Source organism: Mytilus edulis, chromosome 4, assembly GCF_963676685.1.
Source record: "Mytilus edulis chromosome 4, xbMytEdul2.2, whole genome shotgun sequence".
NCBI classification, from domain to species: Eukaryota; Metazoa; Mollusca; class Bivalvia; order Mytilida; family Mytilidae; genus Mytilus; species Mytilus edulis.
Genome location: NC_092347.1, coordinates 36,667,188 through 36,693,682, shown reverse-complemented (window position 1 = coordinate 36,693,682; position 26,495 = coordinate 36,667,188). Strand labels below are relative to the sequence as shown.

At 31.7% G+C, this 26,495-nt stretch overlaps 2 protein-coding genes across 3 annotated transcripts in view; one reads left to right on the top strand and one right to left on the bottom strand.

Annotated features, from left to right (window-relative positions):
* The window catches only part of LOC139519622 (spatacsin-like), a 64,879-nt gene extending 39,236 nt beyond the window's left edge, over positions 1-25,643 (bottom strand). For both annotated transcript variants that reach the window (XM_071311816.1, XM_071311817.1), the window contains exons 1-21: positions 25,419-25,643; positions 22,944-23,080; positions 22,193-22,408; positions 20,757-21,351; positions 19,809-19,929; positions 19,130-19,280; positions 18,247-18,413; positions 17,373-17,648; positions 16,204-16,383; positions 15,644-15,861; positions 15,258-15,439; positions 14,772-14,952; positions 14,179-14,376; positions 13,404-13,504; positions 12,953-13,098; positions 10,563-10,721; positions 8,428-8,494; positions 7,224-7,395; positions 2,270-2,496; positions 1,443-1,551; positions 329-488 (exon numbers count right to left, since the gene is read on the bottom strand). In XM_071311816.1, coding sequence (XP_071167917.1) covers positions 329-488; positions 1,443-1,551; positions 2,270-2,496; positions 7,224-7,395; positions 8,428-8,494; positions 10,563-10,721; positions 12,953-13,098; positions 13,404-13,504; positions 14,179-14,376; positions 14,772-14,952; positions 15,258-15,439; positions 15,644-15,861; positions 16,204-16,383; positions 17,373-17,648; positions 18,247-18,413; positions 19,130-19,280; positions 19,809-19,929; positions 20,757-21,351; positions 22,193-22,408; positions 22,944-23,080; positions 25,419-25,624 — 3,969 coding nt within the window. In that variant the 5' untranslated portion in view covers positions 25,625-25,643. The remainder of the gene's footprint in view (positions 1-328; positions 489-1,442; positions 1,552-2,269; positions 2,497-7,223; positions 7,396-8,427; positions 8,495-10,562; positions 10,722-12,952; positions 13,099-13,403; positions 13,505-14,178; positions 14,377-14,771; positions 14,953-15,257; positions 15,440-15,643; positions 15,862-16,203; positions 16,384-17,372; positions 17,649-18,246; positions 18,414-19,129; positions 19,281-19,808; positions 19,930-20,756; positions 21,352-22,192; positions 22,409-22,943; positions 23,081-25,418) is intronic.
* A 197-nt stretch (positions 25,644-25,840) lies between these two features.
* LOC139519624 (angiogenic factor with G patch and FHA domains 1-like) overlaps positions 25,841-26,495 on the top strand; it is a 31,564-nt gene continuing 30,909 nt past the window's right edge. The window contains exon 1 of the mRNA XM_071311819.1: positions 25,841-25,954. The gene's annotated coding sequence lies outside the window, so the exon portion shown is untranslated. The remainder of the gene's footprint in view (positions 25,955-26,495) is intronic.

The following is a 26,495-nucleotide window of genomic DNA, read 5'->3' as shown; positions in this document are numbered from 1 at the left end:
TTTGTGGACTTTGTGGATAAAGGTGAGCCATAAATTTAAATCCTCAAGGAAGCACACATTTTCTATAGGTTTTTTTATAGACTTTGACTGAACCACTAAATTAAAAATCCACGAAAATACAATTTGGTTGTGCCTTTTTTTAATTAAAAAATATGCTCATTGCAAAAGTAATTTGATAAAGTATATTACTAGTACAAAAATGTAGTAGTCTTCAATTTAATCTTAAGTTAAATTCTTAAAATTCTGTGAATTAACTTTGTCAAAGTGTAAGAGTGAAATAATCCCTGTTTTTTTTTCAAATCATTTATTGATTATCATTTAAGGATACCTGTTCTTTTGAATACTGGTGCATTTGTGAGAACCATAAGAAAGGGAGCCATCTATCTGACTTAGCTGTCAGTTCTAAGTACTTTGTGGTCAATGGAATGTGTAGAAGATGACAAAATAATACTGCTATTGTCCACTTCTGTCCTGCTTCAAAACTGGTTCTAAAAATATACTCATTAATTAGTGATTCATGTAATAATTGTCTAATTGTTAAGTTATATTCCACACTTAATTGTAATTTGAAGCATTTAGATATGGTATTATGTATTTATAAAACAGTGTGTACACAAGACCAACAAGAATGTGTCCACAGTACACAGATGCCCCACTCATACTATCATTTTCTATGTTTAGTGGACCGTGAAATTGGAATAAATTCTCTAATTTGGCATTAAAATTAGAATGATCTTATCAAAGGGAACATGTATACTAAGTTTCAAGTTGATTGGACTTCTACTTTATCAAAAACTACCTTGACCAAAAACTTTAACCTGAAATTTGCACTATCATTTTCTATGTTCAGTGAACCGTAAAATTGGGGTCAAAACTCTAATTTGGCATTTAAATTAGAAAGATCATATCATAGGGCACATGTATACTAAGTTTCAAGTTGATTGGACTTCAACTTCATCAAAAACTACCTTGACCAAAAACTTTAACCTGAAGCGGGACAGACGGACGAACGAACGGACGAACAGACGAACAGACGGACGCACAGACGGACGAACGAACGGACGCACAGACCAGAAAACATAATGCCCCTCTACTATCGTAGGTGGGGCATAAAAAAATAAAGGTTATGACCCTTAAAATCATCCATTCATCTTCTGAGATCGCCGGCAACCACACCTAGATTAAATTTGTGTATACAACAGATTCAGAAAGGTTTAAATTGCCATAGAGTTATAAAAGGGATTGTAACTCATTGCTGTCTATCCTTTGTATCTTTTTTTTTATTCAAAAGAGGGTTTTGTCCTTTGTTGCTGTACATCATACCGTATATGTTTATCTTATTTCAATTTTGTACATATATTAATTCTAAAAGTATTCTCATTTGAATTGATTTACATTTGTCAGTTCATGCGCATTGACGATTGTTTCATATTCTATAATACCTGTTGATATTTTCTTTGTCCAAATTATTTAAAATGGCATCTTCTAATTTCTGTAACAATAGTTTGGCATGCTTTCCTCTTTTTAAAACACAGGCACATATCCATGACACTGATGAAAAAAAAAAGAATCGGCTGTATTAACAAAAGATTTTAAATTACATTTTTTTAAATGCAATAAGGGGATAAAAAGTTTCATACTGAAGGTCCAGAAACATAATTCTTTGAAAGAGTTTTATTTTTAAGAATCTTAAAATGAACGACAAATGAATCTTTGTTACATTTCTAGTGACTTGACCGTTAGAGTTTCAGTCCACCTATTGCAATTCATTAAAAAAAGTCTGACTGTCTGATCCCATTGGAGTTTTATCCATCAAATCAAAATATAACACTGGTCATAAATGATTACAAAACTACTGATTACAAAACTATTTTAGCGAACCAGTCAAAATTATCTCCCTTGAAATCTTATTGGAAAGACATTATACTTAAACAAGTATTTTGTTGAATGTTTTTAAAGTTTTGATTCAAATTGAAGTCCCTTTCTAACAACTTGGACAAAATTTTAGTAGGAATAGTAAAAAAGCTGAAATTATAAATATATAAAAAGGAAAAAAAGATGTGGTATGTGATTGCCAATGAGACAATTTTCCACCGGAGACCTAATGAGGTAGATGTTAGCAACTATAGGTCTCCATACTTATTATACAAGACAATAACTCTATAAATGAGAGTTTTACAAAAAGAGCCTGTCACCTGTAATTTGGCCTTTACCAATGAGCAAACCAAAACTGCATAGCAAGCTATAAATGGCCAAACTATATAAATACCTATATCATTATCATTCTTCTGAACCAATTCCTTCCTTTTGTCAACATTGCCTGTCATATTTGAATTGAGGTCTGATAAAATTTCATTTCCAACCTGTAGATATGTCCTTAATATACAGGTATCTTGACCTAACATTTCCATAAATACAACACATGTACTAGCGACCTGTGTATTGGAAAAATTCTTTACTCCTATCCACAGTGCTGTATTAGTAGCATCTTGAATTCTACAAAAAAATGAAAAATAAAAATATAAGGAATAGGTTAAATCAGAGGCAAAATACAATATGAATTCTTATTGTGATAGATATAGGAGTTGCTGGGAACATAAAAATTAACCAACAGTTATTACCATACCAAAATAAAATGGGTCACAGTCTTCAATTATTAAATATGCGAAATTCAGAATTTTTTGTGTGCATTGCTTGTTGGTATTGAAGAATGAACAAAAAAAAATAGATTACAGGACATGTCGCATACAAAAAATGTTATCACTTATAAATTGGAGTTTCACAATAAAAAACATTGCATACATTTTGGAACTAACAGTAAGCAGACATCAATATTTAATAGTAAGAAAGTATAAATAAAGCAATGATTATTAATAGTAGAACCCCTATATGCCTTAAAATTGGAATTACAACTACCAATCAAGTAATATATTTTGTTTTCTGCAATTTGTAACCCAAATCAAATGTGTTGTCCATACACATAATTTATGGCCACAAAATTAATTCTCAAATCTTTCTAGTCCCTTTTAAAAAACACTAGAGGCTCTCAAGAGCCTGTATCGCTCACCTGATTCTACTTGGGTTTTTGAAATCATATAAAACCAGGTGCTCCGCAGGGCGCAGCTTTATACGACCGCAGAGGTCGAACCCTGAACAGTTGGGGCAAGTATGGACAAAACATTCAAGCATGATACAGCTCTGAATTTGGATTGTGATCAAATTTTTGACATTACATGGTTTTTTTTTACACAAAACAAATGCCAAGATTTTACAAATCAATTAAAGATTTCTTCTTCAAACTTTTTAAATCCAAAATTAAATAGTTGACACAGCATAGGTTTCTGACACAGAATGAATGTGGTCTAATGAACTTAAAAGGTTTTTTTTGCCTTTGAGCAAATCACTATGCTGTTGAATATTAATCCTCTCAAAAAAATGTTTGAAGAAATTTTCTTTTTATTTATGAAATCTGAAATGAGAAAAATTTACCCCCTCCCCCCCTTTTTTTTCACATCCCCGTTTCCCTTTTTCAAAACTGATATCAATTCAAATTTCTAATGGAGTTTGCAACAATAACTACTCATTTAAATACATCATAAAATATTAAAATGTAAAAAAACTGCTTGTTATCACTGAATGGTAAAGATTATTTAAATTTATCAGTTGGTAGTAAAAAGTGTATATACATTGTATATTGTATATAACAAAGATTTAAGTTGATTCTGGACAAAGAAAGATAACTCCAATTAAAAAAAATTCTTGCTATTGCACAAATAGGATATTTCTTGCTTACTATTCTGGACAAAGAAAGATAACTCTAATTAAAAAAAAAATTGCTATTTCACAATATTGTGCAATTAGATATTTCTTGCCATTGCACAATACTGTGCAATTGAAAAGACTTGCTATTGCACAATACTTAATATAATAATTTTAGATCCTGATTTGGACCAACTTGAAAGCTGGGCCCATAATCAAAAATCTAAGTACATGTTTAGATTCAGCATATCAAAGAGGCCCAAGAATTCAATTTTTGTTAAAATCAAACTTAGTTTAATTTTGGACCCTTTGGACTTTAATGTAGAATTTGAAATTTGAAAACAGGACCAAAAATGAAGAATCTACATACACAGTTAGATTTGGCATATCAAAGAACCCCAAGGATTCAATTTTTGATGAAATCAAACAAAGTTTAATTTTGGACCCTTTGGACCTTAATGTAGACCAATTTGAAAACTGGACCAAAAAAACTTCAATAATCAAGAATCTAAGTACATTTTTAGATTCAACATATCAAAGAACCCAACCGATTCATTTTTTGTCAAAATCAAACTAAGTTTAATTTTGGACCCTTTGGACCTTAATGTAGACCAATTTGAAAACTGGACCAAAAGTTGAGAATCTACATATACAGTTAGATTCGGCATATCAAAGAACCCCAATTATTCAATTTTGATGAAATCAAACAAAGTTTAATTTTGGACCCTTTGGGCCCCTTTTTCCTAAACTGTTGGGACCAAAACTCCCAAAATCAATACCAACCTTCCTTTTATGGTCATAAGCCTTGTGTTTAAATTTCATAGATTTGTATTTACTTATACTAACATTATAGTGCGAAAACCAAGAAAAATGCTTATTTGGGTCCCTTTTTGGCCCCTAATTCCTAATCTGTTGGGTCCTAAACTCCCAAAATAAATACCAACCTTCCTTTTGTGGTCATAAACATTGTGTTTAAATTTCATAGATTTCCATTTACTTAACCTAAGGTTATTGTGCAAAAACCAAGAAAAATGCTTATTTGGGCCCTTTATTGGCCCCTTATTCCTAAACTATTGAAACCAAAACTCCCAAAATCAATCCCAATCTTTCTTTTGTGGTCATAAACCTTGTGTCAAAATTTCATAGATTTCTATTAACTTAAACTAAAGTTATGGTGCGAAAACCAAGAAAATGCTTATTTGGGCCCTTTTTGGCCCCTTATTCCTAAAATGTTGGGACCAAAACTCCCAAAATCAATACCAACCTTCCTTTTATGGTCATAAACCTTATGTTAAAATTTCATAGATTTCTATTCACTTTTACTAAAGTTAGAGTGCGAAAACTAAAAGTATTCGGACGCCGGACGACGACGACGACGACGACGACGACGCAGACGCCAACGTGATAGCAATATACGACGAAAATTTTTTCAAAATTTGCGGTCGTATAAAAATATAAAATTTGGCTAAAAGTGACAACACAACCTCATTTATAAGGAAAGGAACATGTTTAATTTCATTCAAAAGTCCCCCACTGGCGGCCATCTTGGATGACGGATCGGCTACAAAGTAACAACACTTGGTCAGCACCTCATAAGGAACATTCATGCCATGTTTGGTTGTATTCCATTCAGTGGTTCTCTAAAAGAAGTCATTTGTATGCATTTCCCATAGGGTCCTATGTTAAACTAAGTCCCCTGCTGGCGGCCATCTTGGATGATGGATCGGCTACAAAGTAACAACACTTGGTCAGCACCTCATAAGGAACATTCATGCAATGTTTGGTTTTATTCCATTCAGTGGTTCTCTAAAAGAAGTCATTTGTATGCATTTCCCATAGGGTCCTATGTTAAACTAAGTCCCCCGCTGGCGGCAATCTTGGATAATGGATCGGCTACAAAGTAACAACACTTGGTCAGCACCACATTAGAAACATTCATGCCATGTTTGATTTCATTCCATTCAGTGGTTCCCTTAAAGAAGTCATTTGTATGCATTTCCCATAGGGTCCTATGTTAAACTAAGTCCCACGCTGGCGGCCATCTTGGATTATGGATCAGCTACAAAGTAACAACACTTGGTCAGCACCACATAAGGAAAATTCATGCCATGTTTGGTTTCATTCCATTCAGTGGTTCACTAGAAGAAGTGATTTGTATGCATTTCCAGTAGGGTCCTATGTTAAACTAAGTCCCCTGCTGGCGGCCTTCTTGGATAATGGATCAGCTACAAAGTAACAACACTTGGTCAGCACTCCATAAGGAACATTCATGCTATGTTTGGTTTCATTCCATTTAGTGGTTCTCTAGAAGAAGTCATTTGTATGCATTTCCCATAGGGTCCTATGTTAAACTAAGTCCCACGCTGGCGGCCATATTGGATGATGGATCGGCTACAAAGTAACAACACTTGGTCAGCATCCCATAAGGAACATTCATGCTATGTTTGGTTTCATTCCATTTAGTGGTTCTCTAGAAGAAGTCATTTGTATGCATTTCCCATAGGGTCCTATGTTAAACTAAGTCCCACACTGGCGGCCATATTGGATGATGGATCGGCTACAAAGTAACAACACTTGGTCAGCACCACATAAGGAACATTCATGCCATGTTTGGTTTCATTCCATTCAGTGGTTCACTAGAAGAAGTCATTTGTATGCATTTCCAATAGGGTCCTATGTTAAACTAAGTCCCCGCTGGTGGCCATCTTGGATGATGGATCGGCTACAAAGTAACAACACTTGGTCAGCACTCCATAAGGAACATTCATGCTATGTTTGGTTTCATTCCATTTAGTGGTTCTCTAGAAGAAGTCATTTGTATGCATTTCCCATAGGGTCCTATGTTAAACTAAGTCCCCCGCTGGCGGCCATATTGGATGATGGATCGGCTACAAAGTAACAACACTTGGTCAGCACCACATAAGGATAATTCATGCTATGTTTGGTTTTATTCCATTCAGTGGTTCTCTAAAAGAAGTCATTTGTATGCATTTCCCATAGGGTCCTATGTTAAACTAAGTCCCCGGCTGGCGGCCATCTTGGATGATGGATCGGCAACAAAGTAACAACACTTGGTCAGCACCTCATAAGGAACATTCATGCCATGTTTGGTTTCATTCCATTCAATGGGTCTCTAAAAGAAGTCATTTGTATGCATTTCCCATAGCGTCCTATGTTAAACTAAGTCCCCTGCTGGCGGCCATCTTGGATGATGGATCGGCTACAAAGTAACAACACTTGGTCAGCACCTCATAAGGAACATTCATGCCATGTTTGGTTTTATTCCATTCAGTGGTTCTCTAGAAGAAGTTCAAAATGTAAATTGTTAACGACGACGACGACGACGGACGACGCCGGACGACGACGACTGACGACGGACGCCAAGTGGTGAGAAAAGCTCACTTGGCCCTTCGGGCCAGGTGAGCTAAAAATATGACATAAATTCAGCACCATTTGAATATTACCTTTGTTGTGTTATACCAGTAGGTTCCATGTCATAAGCTTCAGCCAGAAATGACACAAAAGCAAAGGATGGTCTCCCCTGTTTGAGGTAATACATATATCTGATTTTTTCTGTATATCCATATTTATTGACCAAGTCTGGCTGAGAGAAATAAGGCATTTCTTTTGGACTTTCTGTAATGTATTGTTTTAATGTATACTTTTTTTTAGAAATATATGAGAAATACAAGTATAAATGAACAGCAATATGACTAAAATACACATCCATCAGAACTAATTGTATGGAATGGAACAGAATGTATTTCTATTGAAATGTGATGTAGGGTTATTACTTTTTAAAAGATTAACAAAAAGTGCATTCAAACAAAATTCATCAACAAAATGTCAAAAATTGCTACAGAATTTTTCAAATGTCTTAGCTGAAAGGGGGAGTGGAGTAACTTTTAAAGTTTTTCAATTATCTAAAAGAAAGTGGTCTATTTCTACAGATAACAATATTCCAAATTCTTTTGTCAACCAGATATTGCCATCACATTCAGTGTAAAGTATTCAATTGGAAACAATTCTTAATTTTGAACACACTTGAAATTTAAATCCTACTGTACAGAAACTCTGAATAATAGTTCAATGGACCGTGAAATTGGGTAAAAAAATCTAATTTGGCATTAAAATTAAAAATACCATATCATAAGCAACAAGTGTACTAAGTTTCAAGTTGATTGGACTTCAGCTTCATCAAAAACTACCTTGACCAAAAACTTTAACCTGAAGCGGGACAGATGGACAGACGAACGGACGACCAAAAGGATGAATGAAGGGAAGAACGAACAAACGGACGAACGAAAGGACACACAGACCAGAAAACATAATGGACCACTACTATCGTAGGTCGGGCATGAAAATCTGTAAAAAAGAAACTTTGGCAGATGTACATCAATATAAAAAGGCTTATTTCTATCTCCTTTTTTAAATTGAATATAACTACTGGTACTGACAGATAAAAAATTGATTTATATCGAAACTCAATATAAGTAAGTATATAACTTTATTATAAGTGTAACTATATTATTATTGGACAGACATTGCTAAGTTGTGGTGCAACTTGTATCCAATCCATTTGTTTTTTCATTCCTATGTTATAAAATATGTTAATTTAATGAATAGTAATCAGCACACCAGCATGTGATTTTAGTTCTTTTTCCTTACCATCTGATGCAAGTGTGTTTACAGGCTGCCAACCAAATAACTTTCTGGGATCAAATGGAGCATTATCCTGAATAATATGTATCAAAACAAATATAATAAAAACACATAAATGCACTAAAAAGAATAATGTCTTATTTTGTACAACATAAAATAGCCATAAGCCCTCTAAACTAAGAATTGAAGACCCATACTACCAATTTTCTAACTATGAACAGTTTCAATTTTTCTTTTTTCAACTAAACTAGAACACACCCGCGAAATCACGGGGAAATAGAGCGTATGTAAACTGTAAAAAAAATTATACTGACTGGAGAATTTCAGGAGAGATATCAAAAGTCAAAGGTACTTAGGTACTGGGCACATTTTTTGCCCTCCCCCTATTTTCCAAATACCGATTTGTATACCTTCTGTTTTTCTGTACTCTATGAACATGCATATATACTTTTAGGTCAGTCAGTGCCCCCCTCCCTTATGAAAAGTTCTGGATCCACCACTGTAAACTAATTGATAGTAAATAGCAAATATTATTCATTTTCGTTTTCCTCCCAAAACAACCCAAACTGAAACACGTTAAGCAAGTATGATGAATGCTAACTCAAAATGATAGCAGATAGCAAATTTATATTCTTTATTCATAGTCTTTGTATGTTCAAGGTACAGAAAAGGAATTTATAGTAAATTATAACAAATACAGTTATTCATAGTAAATGTATACATGTAAGTATGTACAGAAATATATCCGCAGTGACCGCCGTTGATTATAAACCATAGGCGGATCCCAGGGGGGGCCTGGAGGCCCTGCCCCCAATTTCGTTGAAAAAATTTGTTGATTATATATATGGGGAATCACTGAAGCATGAGAGGAACGCCCCCCCCCCCCTCTTTTTTAGGTCAGTCAGTGCCCCCTCCCTTATGAAAAGTTCTGGATCCGCCACTGTAAACTAATTGATAGTAAATAGCAAATATTATTCATTTTCGTTTTCCTCCCAAAATAACCCAAACTGAAACACGTTAAGCAAGTATGATGAATGCTAACTCAAAATGATAGCAGATAGCAAATTTATATACTTTATTCATAGTCTTTGTATGTTCAAGGTACAGAAAAGGAATTTATAGTAAATTATAACAAATACAGTTATTCATAGTAAATGTATACATGTAAGTATGTACAGAAATATATCCGCAGTGACCGCCGTTGATTATAAACCATAGGCGGATCCCATGGGGGGGCCTGGAGGCCCTGCCCCCCATTTCGTTGAAAAAATTTGTTGATTATATATATGGGGAATCACTAAAGCATGAGAGGAATGCCCCCCCCCCCCCTTTTTAGGTCAGTCAGTGCCCCCCTCCCTTATGAAAAGTTCTGGATCCGCCACTGTAAACTAATTGATAGTAAATAGCAAATATTATTCATTTTCGTTTTCCTCCCAAAATAACCCAAACTGAAACACGTTAAGCAAGGATGATACATGCTAGAACTCAAAATGACAGCAGAAAGCAAATTTATATACTTTATTCATAGTCTTTGTATGTTCAAAGTACAGAAAAATACAAACCGGAAGTCTAATCTGACTTAAAGTTTTGTCCAATGACGGGAAAATATCTGGACGCATTCTTTTTCGTTTTTATCCCAAAATAACCCCAACTGAATGATCATAAGAATGGATGACAAATGCGACTATACATGTTACCTATAGGACACAGAGGCATGATGATTAATTTATTGTGGAAGGAGGAGAAGCGACACCCAAAATGAGGTCTTCTCGTTTAATAGTATAGATAATACATGAACATTAATTTTATTTGAATAATTCAGTGTCTGTAGCTTGTAACATTCCACAAAATGTGTGTTTAAAAAGGAGACGATTCCTATTTTATCCTGTGAACTAACTCAGTCTCCCTCTTTTTAGAGTTCATGCAGGTCCCTCAGATTTTGTTTGTTAACTAGACTTGTCTCTTCCTAATCAATTTACAAGATTTGAACATCAGTAAACTATTGTCATCTTTGTTTATCACTATATCTGACAAATTTATATCCATTATTTAACTGAATATGTGTTGATAAGAATACAAACTACATATAAGAATGTTATAAATTTTGTATTTGATGAGTTTTAAGAAATTTAATGAAATACCATTAACAGCTGATAGATTGTGACATCATTTTGAGCAGATTCCTTGGCCAGCGCAGGAAATAAAGCAGAGTGAAGTTTTGGGAAAATCTGTAATGCTTTCTCAAGCTCTGTATTCTCAATTCCTAGAATTACTGGTGCACTGTTTTGGTCTCCTACAATCTGTTGAAAAATATAATAATGAAATTATGGAAAATATCAATAGAATAATATATGAATTCATCAAAAATGGTATTTGAAAGGATCTTTTTTTGCACTATATAAACATGTTATAACTTATACATACCATGGCCACTTACCAGTAATTTTAATATTATTGTTTTTGAGAAAATCAGGACTGAATTTTATATCTGCAATACAGACATATATGAGTGCCTTTTATGAAACTTACTTGTTGATTCACAAATTTTGCTCTAAAAATCAAAGGTTATCTCCCCATTCAGGAAGAAGAACTGCTCCATGGCAATGAAGCTCCATGAAGAATTTATAATTAGTGCTTGCATTACAGATGATATTTACGGTAGTTAAAATAAGCTTCAAAACAATTAACAGTATTTTGTCTTCTAAAATACTCATATCAAATTCAATTATCAAGCTGGAATTTTTTGTAAACTTTTATTAAGTAAACGCATTGTTTTCTATTTTACTTCTGACTGTTGCTCTTCACTACAGGGAATCCATATTTATACTGGTATACTTCCAAACAAGGGAAAGGAATTCTTACTTAATTGCAATATAAAACAGATTCAGGCATTTGGAAGTAAGTTTCTAAAAAGTCCTATAAGATAAAGTATTTTAGAAGTATTGCATATGTTTATTTATTCTACATTACAGGGCTCACACTACTTCAGAATCATAGGGAGAAGTGACTTCTCTTTCTGAAACTGATAGGGAGAAGTGGTGAGATTTGAAAGAGAAGTGATGAGATTTGAAAGAGAAGTGCTCATTCCAGTACTGCGCTACAATGTTTGGATTTTACTATAGTATAAAGGGTCATATGTAAATAATGTTCTTTTTATATTGTTCAATTCATATCTGAGTATACAATTAAAGTAACTGTTCAAATTCAAAGCTGTTTAAGTTTAGGTTCTTGTGAGAAACTACCAACTAAATATCTAGCACTAAAAATATATTTTTTTATATCAAAAAGTTAAATAAATAATTATAATATATCAATACCAATTTGATTAAAAACTATCTTGTGTATGAAATTCAGTGTTTCTCATCAAAAGATATACAAAGTTAAGCTGGGCCATAATATATTGATATTAGAATAAGTTTCAGAGTTAGCAACTTTAACAATATTTTGAAACAATCTACAAAAATTTTATGGAATTATATACACCAATCAATAAGATGTAACCAAAAGTATTTTAATGTGTATGGAATGCGTAACTTTTCCTTTTGGGATCAATATTCTTCTGTCAGATGTTTCGTTTGTGTCTGTAGTTATTATTGTAAAAATATGGATTTTAGTCATAGCTGGTCCGGTTCCGATCAGTAGTTAGAAACAGTCAATGGGGGACGAATGCAAGAAAAATTTACAAATAAAAAGATGTTTGACAAGCTATTTGGAAAGGAACATTACATTTTTAATGCAATAAAATGATTACACATTTACTTGAGGCAACTTTTATCACTTTTAAATGAAGTAACAAACTTATTTTGCTGCCACAAGTTAGGTTGATGTATGTTTTCGAATAAAAAGAACCGGCAGGGCACGAAGTGATAAAAAGTTGTCTTTTTATTAAGTAACCTTATACACACTGTAAAGACAATGCTCCAACCTCTTTTCCTAAGAAAATGAATCGTTTATGTCTGAATTTCTTTAATTATCAATAAAAAATTGATGTTTCATTAACTTGGTAAAAATTGAAAATGTCCAATGACGAAAGCGACTGAAAGCGAGTATTGTAAACAACAGGGCAACTTGTTTTCACTTTTGGGGGTCTGGAAAAGTGAAGTGACGGTCAGGAAAGCGAAATTCCTCGCCCTAGTCGCCTGGTAGTGTGAGCCCTGCATTATATAGATGTATAGGGAAAGTGTTGAGATATCTGTTTAACCCTGCTGTATTTTTGTGCCTGTCCAAAGTCAGGAGCCTCTGCCCTTTGTTAGTCTTGTATGTTTTTTAATTTTAGTTCATTTATATGTTTCAGAGTTAAGTGTGATGTTTATTTTTTAACTTTGAAATATTTCTAAAAAAAATATAGAAAAACAGCAGCCTGACTTAAGTTTTGAAAAGAGGCTGTCAAAATACAGCTAACAGGGTTTCAATACATTTATAAGTGTCTTTGTTTAAGCAATTAAGGGCCATAACTCCTGAAAACACATCATTCAAAACTTATATGAACAAAAAATTGGATTCTTGAAGATCACAATGTAAATCAATATACCTGTTGCAATTTATTCTCTGAATACATCACTGTTGCCATGGCAGTAAGAACTTCCCCATTCTTCATGATTTCTCCAATTTCAGGTTTTTTTAAAGACCATATAAGTTGTCCATTACTGATGCTTGCATCAACCATAGCAGAACAATCTATAAATCAATACATGTGGGACAACTAATAAAAAATGGATTTCTATCACCTTTATGCTTTTATTAGTCAAGATGCTTTATAGTTTTCCATAAATTTGTACTAGTTTTTATTTATGTGTTTCAATATTTTTACTTAATATGTCATTTTTTTTTTTTAAATTTCATTGATAAGTTACATTTTCAGGTTGATTTTGTTTATATATTTACAATTTGGTTTATGTCTGAACAATGATACTAACAGACAGCCAACTACAGTATTTATTTGTGTGTGTATTTTGTGTATTTCAGTGTGGTTATATATTTACCATTTGGTTTATGTCTGAGTCTGTACATTGATACTAGCATAGACAGCCAACAACACTCTTCATTACTATGTAGAAATTTCTTTAACCAACTATAAGATAACCTAAAAATAATTGAATAAACATATGCATCAACTATTATTAGCAAGACTTTAAACTAGTTTTCAATACAATTTATATACATGTTATTACTGATTATTCTAAGATACCATTTTGTGGATTTTCTGGGAATAGGTGAACAACAAATTAAATGTTCAATGCGGTATGATTTTGAAAAAAAAATTTGTATGGAGTGTCAAGGGAATACATGAAATCAAATATTCTTGAAAATATATTTCCCCTTTCCAATAAAATTGGTATCGATGAAATTAAATAAATCCACAGTGGTCATATTTCAATAACTCCATTAATGGTGTTCAATGGTAAATTGTTTATATGGTTTCAATAACTCCATTAATGGTGTTCAATGGTAAATTGTTTATATGGATTTCAATAACTCCATTAATGGTGTTCAATGGTAAATTGTTTATATGGATTTCAATAACTCCATTAATGGTGTTCAATGGTAAATAGTTTATATGGATCTTTTCTTATAAATAAATTATTTAGTTCAGATGTGAATCAAGACTAAATGATATAAAAGAAACCAATTTAGAGAAAAACTGAAAAGAAAAAAAAATTGCTTATAAATCAAAGTGCAGTATAATCAAATTATAACTTTATCCAAAATTACAGTTTACTAGTTGATCTATAAACTGTAAATCAATACAACAATTACTTATGGGTAGTACAGTATTGCCACACAACAGTGGGCAGGTTGTTCTTTACACAATACTGTATGAAGTCTCTGTGAAAGTTTTCTAATTCTTCCAATGTACTGTTACTGAGTGGGTGTGGCAGTTCCAAGGCTCCTCCTACTAATCTTAGGTCAGAAACTAGGGTGTTGAATTGCTCTGTTTTCATAAATACACCTTTCCTACAACAGAATAACAAAAAAGCTTTTAATGGTGTTCTGTTTGGGCAAAACATTGTCCTATCATTTATTTTTCTAAATATTCAATTAAAATTGACAATTTTTTCAATTAATATAAATTGAATTAAAATGAAATGAAATGTGTGCACTACCAAGGTTGATCAGATTACACAAAATGCAAATAGTTTGTAATAGAGCAAAGACTGTCTTAGTTCAGATCTGCCCATAATACAATATCAAATTATGAAATAACAAAATGTGTGTACATTAAGAAATAAATCACAAATGCACTTTTGAAAATATGAATTTTCTTAGATGTTCAAGTAAAGAGAAAACAGGGATGTGGGTATTTTTACAAATTCTAAATCTATAATCATTTTTATGGTAAAGCACCATACCTTGCACATGCTTCAGTGATGACTAGTTTGACATATGATGTGCACTCATCCAAATGGTCAAGTAACTGATGTATTATGGGAAAGTCTTTTTCAACAGCCTTTTGTATCCATAACAACAGCTTTTCCAATTTGTTATACCGTAAAAGATATCTTAAATGTACAAGTTTTAATTCTTTTGGATCTGAAAAAAGCAGATTTCATTTTTTAAGAATCTAAAAATATTTTTATATATATTTTTTTTTAAAATTCTTACAAATTATAATGCAACTCCTTGTTAAAATGGTCATATTTTTACATTTTTAAACAGTGACATTCTACTTACAGCTTAAAAAGTAACACTTGGGGAAAAGTTCCATATTTCATAGCTTACAAATTAAACCAGTTATTTTAGTTTATACAGAAAAGATAATTGTAATTATTCTTTGACATTAAATAAATGTAACACAAATCTGATTTAAGTACGGTAGATAAAACAATTACTAGTACCTTCTTCCATAATAACTAGATCCTTCGTATCTGGATCCCATCTTTGAACCCAGTCCAACAAAACATGGCTGTATTTTCCTATATTTTGATGGTCTTCTGAGACCATAGCAGATAAATCACCACATTCTGATGATAAATCATACTCAGGAGAATCACCGAAGGACAAAAATATATTCTCTAACCTATTAAAAAGAAGTACAAAAATGTACATGTAATAGAAAATATACAGGACAAATATATATTCTTTAACCTAACGAATAAAATGTACATGTCATTGAAAATACAATTCTTGTACCTCTTTTCAAATTCAATTTTGACTCCTCCTGATAAAACTTTAGCTTTCAAAACCAAATATTTGGTGCTTAGATTTATACATAAAGAATTACCTGTCCAATGGGACCTCTCGTTTTCTAGCATCTTTTACAGAGGAACTAAATGAAGACGTTGGATATTTCTTTTCTAATTCATTTACATATTCAACAATCTCCATTTGCTCCTCTGTCAAACATTTTCTACCAGTAAGCTCTTCAATAATAAAGTCACGTATTGTCCTGTCTTCACAAATAGCAGCCACTTCCCATAACTTACTATTCACATTTAAACCCTAAAATGAAAGCAATAAATCTGAAGAATATTTTGCTAAATTTATATTTAAGCTATTGATTGTATATTTCTGATTTCAAACTTGGTCAAAGTTACCATTTTTTCAGGTAAAAATCTTGAACTTGGATTATTAATTAAATGTCCTCAAAATTTTGATTGGCATATATAACTCATTAAGCCAAATTCTTACTCAAAACATTTTTTTGCATCAAAATTGTACAAGATCAAAAATATTTCTGCACATCATTGAAATTAATAATCTAAAATTGTATCAGATTCAAAATATTATATATTTTTTAAATGTGCACTGACTGTTACAAACCACTTCTTTGAATATAATTACCAAGTTAGACAAAATGGCTATAGCAGGTTTAGATTGTTTCTCCCATAGATATTTTACTGCTTTCACAATACTACTGTTTGTTATATGATTTATATCAGCCCTAGAGTTATCTCCCTTTTCTAGTAGACTTGCTTGCACTGTTGGAATAGTGTTGGATAACACTGCATCTTGTATAATTTCCTGTTACAAAATAAAACCAGTCATTGTAAAGGTTGAAAATTATTAATTAATGCATAGTACATATTATTTTAATCTTCAATTAAGATATAGAAATATTATAAACATGAATAAAATTGAGAAAGGAAATGGTGAATATGTCAAAGCGACAACCACCCGACCATAGAGCAAACAACAGCCGAAGGCAACCAATGGGTCTTCAATGTAGCGAGAATTCCCGCACCCGTAGGTGTCCTTCAGCTGGCCCCTAAAATATGCATAATAGTACAGTGATAATGGACGTCATACTAAACTCCGAATTATACACAAGAAACTAAAATTTAAAATCATACAAGACTAACAAAGGCCAGAAGCTCCTGACTTGGGACAGGCGCAAAATTGCGGCGGGGTTAAACATGTTTATGAGATCTCAACCCTCCCCCTATACCTCTAGCCAATGTAGAAAAGTAAAACAATAACAATACGCACATTAAAATTCAGTTCAAGAGAAGTCCGAGTCTGATGTCAAAAGATGTAATGATTGATTAATTCTTAAAATCACTGTTTTTTAAATAAATAATGAAACTTCTAGTGCATTTAAAATTACTTTTATTATTGATATTTTACCAATATTTATTTCTTCTCACAATTAATCCATCTAATTACCAAAATGTTATGTTTTCAAATGGAAAAATTTTGAACAGCAATCTCGTTGTGAGGGTCTGGATTGGGGAGGAGTCATCATTTCTGTATACATGTACTTACATTTTTTGGTTATGTTTCTTTCTTAGTTTGTTTGGCCGACTATTTGCTATTCTTCACATTTTAGCACCCCATCAGTCTCTATTTTTTTTAAATTAATGTTTGCCCATTATTCTCTTTTCTGTATCCCCACCCAGACCCTCCTATGTTTCCCCCTTTTTTACTTTCATTTCAAATACACTTCTTCAATTATTGTTATTTCTTATATTATTAAATTCTATTTATTTCTACTACTTTTCTGTATGTCTTACATCATCAGTTTTGTTTCCTAGTGCCTTATGATCGGTATCAGGTACTCTTTTCACTTCATCTATTCCATCTTTTAGCTTGTTTTCTCTTTCTATTTTTCTAAGACATTGTCTGATGTCTGCTATATCTTCTAGTATTACATCTATTGATTTCTTCATGTCTTCTACTTCTGATTCATTATTCATTTTATATTTCACAAATTCTTGCACATCTAAAGCATCACTCAGTAAGCCATAGAGAAACTCAAGTGTTATATCGGACAGTCTTTTGACAAAATCCTACAATAAAGGAAAGACAAAATTATAGGTTGCACTTTGTAAATACAGCTGTTGCTCAAAACACGCCTCTTTTTGGGAGAAATTGAATATTCATAGAAAATTAATTTCGTTTACATACTGGTTCCCAGTTATGCTCTCTGTGTTCCATATCGCAGAGACAGAACTTGGGAATGTTACCAGTAAATAAACACAGGCATATTGTTTACATTGAAATCTGTGGTAACCTTTCATTCGAGGTAGGGGTAGTTAAGAAAATTAGCGTAAGTTTAAACTCTGAGAAGTTCAGGGCATATAAACGTTGAAAATATGCCGCACAGCCCTATATTTTGACCTTTGAAAATAATTGTGGTGCATATGAACTTTCAATTCTAGGATAAGATTTCAAAACTTCATAGTAAAAGTGTTACAGTTTAAGCCGTAAAAGGAGTTCCTATGGGGAATTGAATTGTCAATATTTACAGAAATGCAACCTAAAGGAATACAATACTATAAATTCTTATAGTTTTGTGATATTTGTATTGGTGTAAACTTGCATTTAAATTTGTATAGCATTATTTGAATACTGCATTTTATGTGTGTATCAGTGTGTTTCCTGTACCTGTGACTGAGAATCTGTAAGGTTATCTGATATAGATTGTATCAACAATTCTAATGCTGGCTGTAACTGTATGATGTTGTCATAGTGATTAGAACTAAATGACCAGGATGGTGAGGCCACAGGTGGGGAAGCTGGTGATGTCACATACGATTTTGTAGAGGAAAACACTGAAAGAGAAAAAAAAACCCATCTTTTATCAATAATAAATAAATTCTACTTTCCAATGAGCTCTTAAATGTTTGGTTTGTGCCTTTGTGATTAAAAGCATTTCAGACGCAGGAAATTTAAAAACTCTTATCTGCAATGCTAAGTTAGCATTTCTTAATTTTCAAACTACTGTAAATTAAGAAATTATTGCATGCATGTATTATTGCAATTTTTGACAAGTTGACAAAATGGTAGATTAGGTATTGTGATTTCAGGAAAACCTATTTAATTACCGTAAAGATTTATTTTTATTCTTTTTTTGTAATACATGTACTCACAGTCACATTAAAAAAAAGTCTTGCAATAATTTCTGAATTTACAGTATATTATTTATATCTGACAAAACATTTGGTGTATGTGTTAAGTCATAGATAATGGTTGACTATCCATTAAGGATGACATATTTTCATCAAAGAAAGATTTAAGAGTTACAGTTTCTAGAAAACCTAATCTCATTCAAACAAAGTAATAGAGTATTGTAGCTTATTACATTTTTCTTGCAAGTCTTGTAAACATATTGCATTGTTCCTTGTGCAACAATACTTTGAATTTCATATTTTTATTATCTGCAATGTGCTGACATGATATTGTTTGAATGATCCTTAAGATTTTTTTTTACTACATTTCATTTTGCTTTTAAGGGAAAAAAAATCAAAATATCAAGAGATTTACTTACAATTTTCTTTACTTTTAAGAAAGAAGACCACAGTATCTAGTTGTCTATGTTTTACACCTATCTCTAAGGTGTGTAAAGGTAAGGAACATCTCCCCCATTTATTGATATGACACAAGACATCAGCTACAGAGGCTCCAGCATAGGTCATCATCTATATTAATAGAAAAACAAAGGTCATGCGGTATCGATTTTGGACACAAAATCAATACCTCCACAGCAATTGCAAAATACACACATTTTGCTGTTCTACATCTCCAAAGTCACAGTGAGGCACCTCACAGAAAGTCTATGAAGGTCCTTAGTACTCACTTGGCTTGTCATTGTAAGTACATGTATAAAAAAACATACAAATATTTCTGTTTACCTTAATAAAAAGGTGTTTCTAAAAAACTAACCTAACATCATGTTTATAGAATATAGATGACAGTGAAATAAAGACTGGTAAATCTTAAATACAATCAAAAGAATCCACAAAGTATATACTGGTACCTTTTTTCCCATAAAACACATACTTAAAGATAAGGTTTGTACAAATATGTCCCCCTTTTTAATCAGAATCAGTATAATTGTTAAATTGATGATAGAACAGGCATTCATAAAAGAAGTGTTTTCATTGTTGTCACCCTTAAATTTCCCACTAAGCCCTACTACAACAAAAATATAATCAAACAAACATTACCAAGCTAACAAATTCTTCTTGTTCTATACATGGAACAATACAAGTCAGATGAGTTTCCATAGCTACTAGATGTGGAAATTGTGACTGTGCTGACAACATCACAAAACATTTAACAGGAAGTCTACAAAATAAGAAAAAAAGATAAACATTTATAAAAAGTCATTTTTCTAATTTCCAAAAAAATCTTAATAATCTTAATTTAACAGCATTAATAGATGTAAAACAAATTTGACCAACAGCAACCAATTATGACACCAGCATAACAACCTCCTGACTTGGGATAGACACTTAAAGAATGTAGCAGGATTAAATATGTTTCTGAGCACTAAAGTATTATAAAGATCTGTTCAAAAATTATGATGTCAGTGATGAGCCTGGGTCAAGGTATTTGAATTTACACAGCTGTGATATGCAATTTTCAAAGATGCTTAAATTTCTAATTTTGAATAAAAATGAAAAGCAACACATTTTAAGAAATGATACATTTCTTTCTAAAAAATATGAAGCAAGGTATTTTAATAATTGTATAAATTTCCTACTATACTGTACATGTACCTAAAACTTTTGAGTTTCCCATTAGTTGACCTTATTGTTTAATACCATATACGGCCTTGTATTGTACGCATTTGTGTATTGTCCGCACCCCATCTTCATCCCCAAATATCGAGGAAAAAGTCTAGTTCACTTGTATAGTCCGCAGCAACTTTTGACAAGATCAGGTCCGTGAACAATGACGGAAAATGCCGAATTTGCGGTATTTTTTATATATATTTTTTTTGCCAAAATCGGCAATATAGTAAGTATTGTTGTTAAAAAGATCGATAGTCAGTTAAAACTTATGATAAGTTTTTGAATGGTATCTTTAAAGATATGTTTTTAATCTTTGTTAAAGACCGGCAACACAGTAATTATTGTTGTTAAAAGATCGATGACGGTAGTCAGTTTTACCTTTGTATGTTATAGGTCTGTTTCTGAATATCACATACACATATCACATTTTCTTTTGGTGACTGTAAATGTAAAGAGACTGTAAACTTTCCAACCACAATATCAATGATATTCATTCCCTGTAACGTAGCAGGAAGGTGTATTTTCTTATCCCCTTCTAGCTTAGAAATGGAACTTTGCGACTTTGTTCTACTTTTCTTCCAAAAACCAGACGCTCTCCACCTAGATGTCTGAGGTTTGACATTTGAACTGTTGGATTTGTGTTCAAAATACCATGGCTTAGTTGGAAGTTTGGAGTTCTGATCATGTATGGTTAAAAGTTTTCTCCTCCAAGTGGAATCCCCAACATGAATAGTATTCAGAACTTCGTTATTTGAAAACTGAATATCTTTTAATTTTGTTTTGGTAACACATGATGGAAATTGTTGTGTGTAGCTCTCAATGTTTATAGATGTGATTGTGAATGTATTTTCCATGACAACCAAATATTTAAGATCTGGAGTAAATCCCCATGATAACATTCTGTCTGTTTCAATATTTGTCCTTGAAAGGTCAACTGTAGCTACAATATCTCCATTTGTTATATAGTATACTGCTGTAGAAGTTAAGGATGTTTTATCTGAAAATCGTCCTTAAACAAAAATTTTAATCACGTTTTTTTAAAATATAAATGTACATCCAATAATAATGCATCATCTGCTATTTTCTGCTCTATGGTCAGGTTGTAAATGTCTCTTTGACAAATTTCCCATTTTGATTCTCAACCTTATCAAATCAAACAGGTTTTTTTATTTGGCTATTTCATGTACATGTTAACACATGGTTAACAAAATATAATCAGAAAAAATAAAGGATATTTAAAATGCAATGGCGCAATATGTCACTGCTCCTAAAACTTGCGATGTTGTGGTAGAAAAAGAATCATTTTTTTCAAAATAATTATCCAAAAATCAAGTAACAATATCTTAAATTGGTCATGTCACAGATTTATACTTGAACTTAATATTAAAACTATAATGCACATATCTTTTTTTTTGAAATATTACTGAATAGGAGAAATATTGTATGGAAAGCATACACAATCAATAAAAACATTCTTAAATTTGTCTTAAAAACATGAAATCTCTAAAACTATGCATAGACTTTTCTTAAAAGTTGATCTCATAGGCATTGATATGTTGCTACATAAATTTCTGCTTGATTGATATAAAAAAAAATATCATGAGGTCACCACTAGTTTATGATCTTTTAACATTGATAAGTCTATTTTCTACTATGCAATGAAGTTATGCTGATTTCAATGTTTTGTGGGGTTTTGTATCTAGAAAACAACTTTGAAGGAATGTATTTTAAAAAGGCTGTCAGTCACCCTATTATTTTACTTCATTAAATTTGTATCTTTTGATCATATCTGATTTCTAACTACATAAGGATACTAATAACTGTTGTTTCACTATCAAACACTGCTACAAAGTCTGTCAGAATATCGTAAACATTGTGTGCTACTGGATTATTAGGTATAACAATGGATGTCATAATTTTATATCCTGCTTGTTGTATCTCCATAACAACCAATTCATCTTTTATTTTCACAATTAGGTGGTTTCCATAGTAAGTGGCTAATTTAAAGTCTTCAAAATCAATTTTGTCTTCTGAAAAATAAACAAATTAAGTGCACTTTCCATGTTATAATAAAGTGAATCTCCGGTTCTATTCTAATATTCATTTAAGCTATTTGAAAGATTCATTTTCTCCCTATTTACATTTCATAATTAGCAGAATTTGGAATCAAATTATTTTATTTTGTTTTAAATACACATATTGACTAAATTAGTTTATGTTTTTATCAATTCTGTTAATTCAATTTCCGATAAAATTAAAATAAAACATATACATGTATATATATTTACATGTAGCTACAATTTCATCTTAATAAAAAAAAATTTTTTTTTTATTTATGGTTGAAAATTTATCCTTTAACTTATCAAAATACAAAATACATTACAAAACAATAATTACATAATCATGAACGAAACAAATAATTCCTAATTAGTTACATCTATTTATCTATCCAAGTCAATCCAAAAAAGGTCTTTCCCTTTACAATCAGGTAAATTTCTTAAGGTTTTCCATGTATGTTGAGAATCTATAATTTATTCATCTGAGTGATAATTCACCCATATATACCTTGCACAATGACTTCATTAATATTCTGTTGAAGGACAATCTTTGTATGCTTATTGTAACATAACAAACTACCATCTTGTTTCAGACAAACAAAACTTCCTTCTACTGTATTGGAATGGTCTGTACACCATACAATTCTGAAAAAAAGTATTTATGTTAGTTATCTTTGAATTATTATCATATTAACATGATTAATAAAAAAAAAATCTACATGTACAATGTATAAAAGATTGATGATCCTTATTTTTTTTTTAAATGTCACAGTTGTATAATCATGATAATTAAAAATCTTATAAATCACAGTGCCCTTACTTTAATTTATATGATTCATACGTGTGATAGGGAGTAGTGCCTTTTTTTCAAATTGACAATTAAAAAATGGTCAGAGAATAGTCCATTTGCCAATCACCAATTTAATTCTGCTATTAAACACTTTTTAAACAAATGTCTTCCATATGTTAATCATAGACTGCTTAAACACCAGACAAAAATGGCTTCTGCTCACACAAACAATAAGTTGAAAGTGATATGCATTGTAACTAATATTTAGTGACAAATAACTACTGGTATTGAAATTTAAAGTATTAAGCTTCACAACAAATTAAATGTAATTAAAAGATTTTAAAAACTTAAAGGTTAAACACATTACACAGATAAATTTGCTCTTTTGCTAGATCTCCTTTAATTTGTCGATAAGAATTCATGTCTCTCCCAACTAAAAAATAATATTTTATTACACATGTTACATGGTCAGTTACAGAAATTGGTAAAAAGACTATTCAAAGAGAATATATAGCTTGTTATCTCAGACATGACATACATTTGTAGTCACAATACACATGATACATGTATTTGCTAATTGTGCCAATAATAAATGTTATACCCAACTTTAATAATTTATCCTTTTGTGTTTAGTTAAAGTCCTTAAGTTTAATTTTATAGCTAAATTCAAATTTTAGAATGGGAAGTTACATGTATATATATATATATACAACTCGTCTAAACATCAACCCAACAATGTTAGATCTGTAAATTTGCTTTCGCAAATTTGTGGTTCTTCCCTCGCCGGGATTTGAACCCATGCTACTGTGATATCGTGACACCAAATCGCCTGCACTGCAGCCGTCCCGCTAGACCAGGCAGTGCAGGCGATTTGGTGTCACGATATCACAGTAGCATGGGTTCGAATCCCGGCGAGGGAAGAACCAAAAATTTGCGAAAGCAAATTTACAGATCTAACATTGTTGGGTTGATGTTTAGACGAGTTGTATATACATTATGTACACAGCCATGTATCACCATCATTGATGGCAATCTGATGGATACATTTGTTGTAGGGTTGTCACTGACTCAGACGTACTTATATACATGTATATATATATATATATACAGAAATAAAATAAAATTGTTATTTTAAAACAGAACAAAAGAACAATTTTGATGATGCTGATCATGAACAAGTGTTAACATCTAGTGGAAAATATTAAATGCATATAGTGATGAAAACATGTTAAAGGGTTTTGAATATGAACCCTGTTTTTTTCCTAGTTAGAAATAATGAGTTGGATGATAATGAGTAGTTTCACAAGCATGAAGCACATTTCCAAACTGAAGGGACAACATACAGTTGTTGCTCTTATTCCTACATGTCCTAAGTAGTGCTTAATATGGGGACAGCAGCTTTCAATTAATTGTTTAACTACATGTATTACATTGTACATGGTCTGGTATTGAAATACCAACTTTCAGCAGTTGAGACAAGCATGCATGCCACCATGCATGAAACCACACAACAGGAAAATGGAAACTAAACAGTAAAGGCTGAGCAATAAGAACTTGATGCATATGTGAACCCATGAATCAAAACCAGAGGTAAACTGAGGTATGCTGGAAAGGTAAGCACATCTGGCACCAGTCAAGTGAAACTTCTCATTTGGTCATATTTAATTTCATATTTTAGGAAAAGTTGACAAAATTGGGGTTTATACATCAATTTTAACATATCAGTCCTTAACAATGAATTCAGAAACAATTATCAAACCACTTGATGCAGAGCATGTTAACCAGGCAACTCTGCATGAGCATGTTAGCACATTTTATCTCTTTTTATGTCTTTTGTTTCACACTTTATCTCTTTTTATGTCTTTTGTTTCACACTTTATCTCTTTTTATGATATGCTATGTAGTATTTATTGTTTAATTGCTGCATCATTACTATTAGTATACTAGTTGTATGGGCCGTTGCCAATTATTGTAATTGAGTTTGTGCCAATAAAATATTTGTATTTGTATTTGTATTTGTATGTCTTTTGTTTCACACTTTATCTGATCTTATCTGTGTTTACAGGCACCAGAAATGTTTTACATGCTATCTTCCTAATTTATCTTTAAAAAATCAACAATTTGAATCTCCGCTATTTGAAACAGTATCTTCTTAGCCAAAACTTAATGCTCAAACTATCAAAATATCCATACTGTTTTATGCTTTCTATTTCAACTGGTTTCACATTATTTTGTTTTGTGTCTAGTTTGGTGATTTCTAGCAGAGAGTTTTCTTTCTCTATCGAGATACATCTTTGACTCTGACAAATCTTTAAGCTTGTGATATCTTTGAAGGATAAGGAAATGCCAAATCTGTGAATGTAACATTTTAAAATTTCAGGACTCTGGATGTCTGCCATCTTCGTGTCATGTGATATTTTGTAGAAAGTATAAACAAATACTCTTTTAATCCGACCATTTTAATACTCGAATTATAATTTTACATGATTTAGAAAGTTTATTGAAATTTTTAAACCCTTTTATTCAATAAATTGTATTAAAATTAATTTTCTGTAATAGATATTTTCTTTTTAAGGAAACATCTAAATATTTAGACAGTTTGTTGTCTTTTCATACTTTTAGCTTTACCAACCGGAAGTAGAGCAGACAAGACATGAGAGTTGACCATATGCTTTCAGAGATTTATAACTTTTCAACATATATTGAAATTGAAGATAGAAAAAAAATAGGTAATGACCAACACAAAATAATATATGTCAATAACTAATAAATGCAAACCATCAGACACACGATAGAAATATATAAAACATGCACTTTTTTGGAAATCTGCCACAGGCACTTGTCTCTATTTTTTTACTTGAAATTAAAGTTGAACACCTTTATGTAGCACAAATTGCTCATCATTATTATTAAGAAGTGACAATTGCTATAATATAAATCTGAGATAGCTTTTTGCACTGAAATGTTATAATTTTGCAATGAATTCTATTCTATGTCATTTGTATGTGGTGTACCATGTGTACAGTGCATTCTGCTACTGTCTATAGTCTCCGCACACCCAAGTCTTTTGGCTTCTTTTTGGTAAATTCTTAAAACTAATAATAGGACAATATTGTTTGCACAAATACATCACATACTTATAATTCATGAAATATTCTGTGTGTTTGTTTCACCCTCAAGCATGTCAAAGATTTTGTGTAAATTATATGTCCTAACTGAAGCCTAGTCCAACTAATTATGACCTTGCAAGGCTATTTTTAATTAACCTGT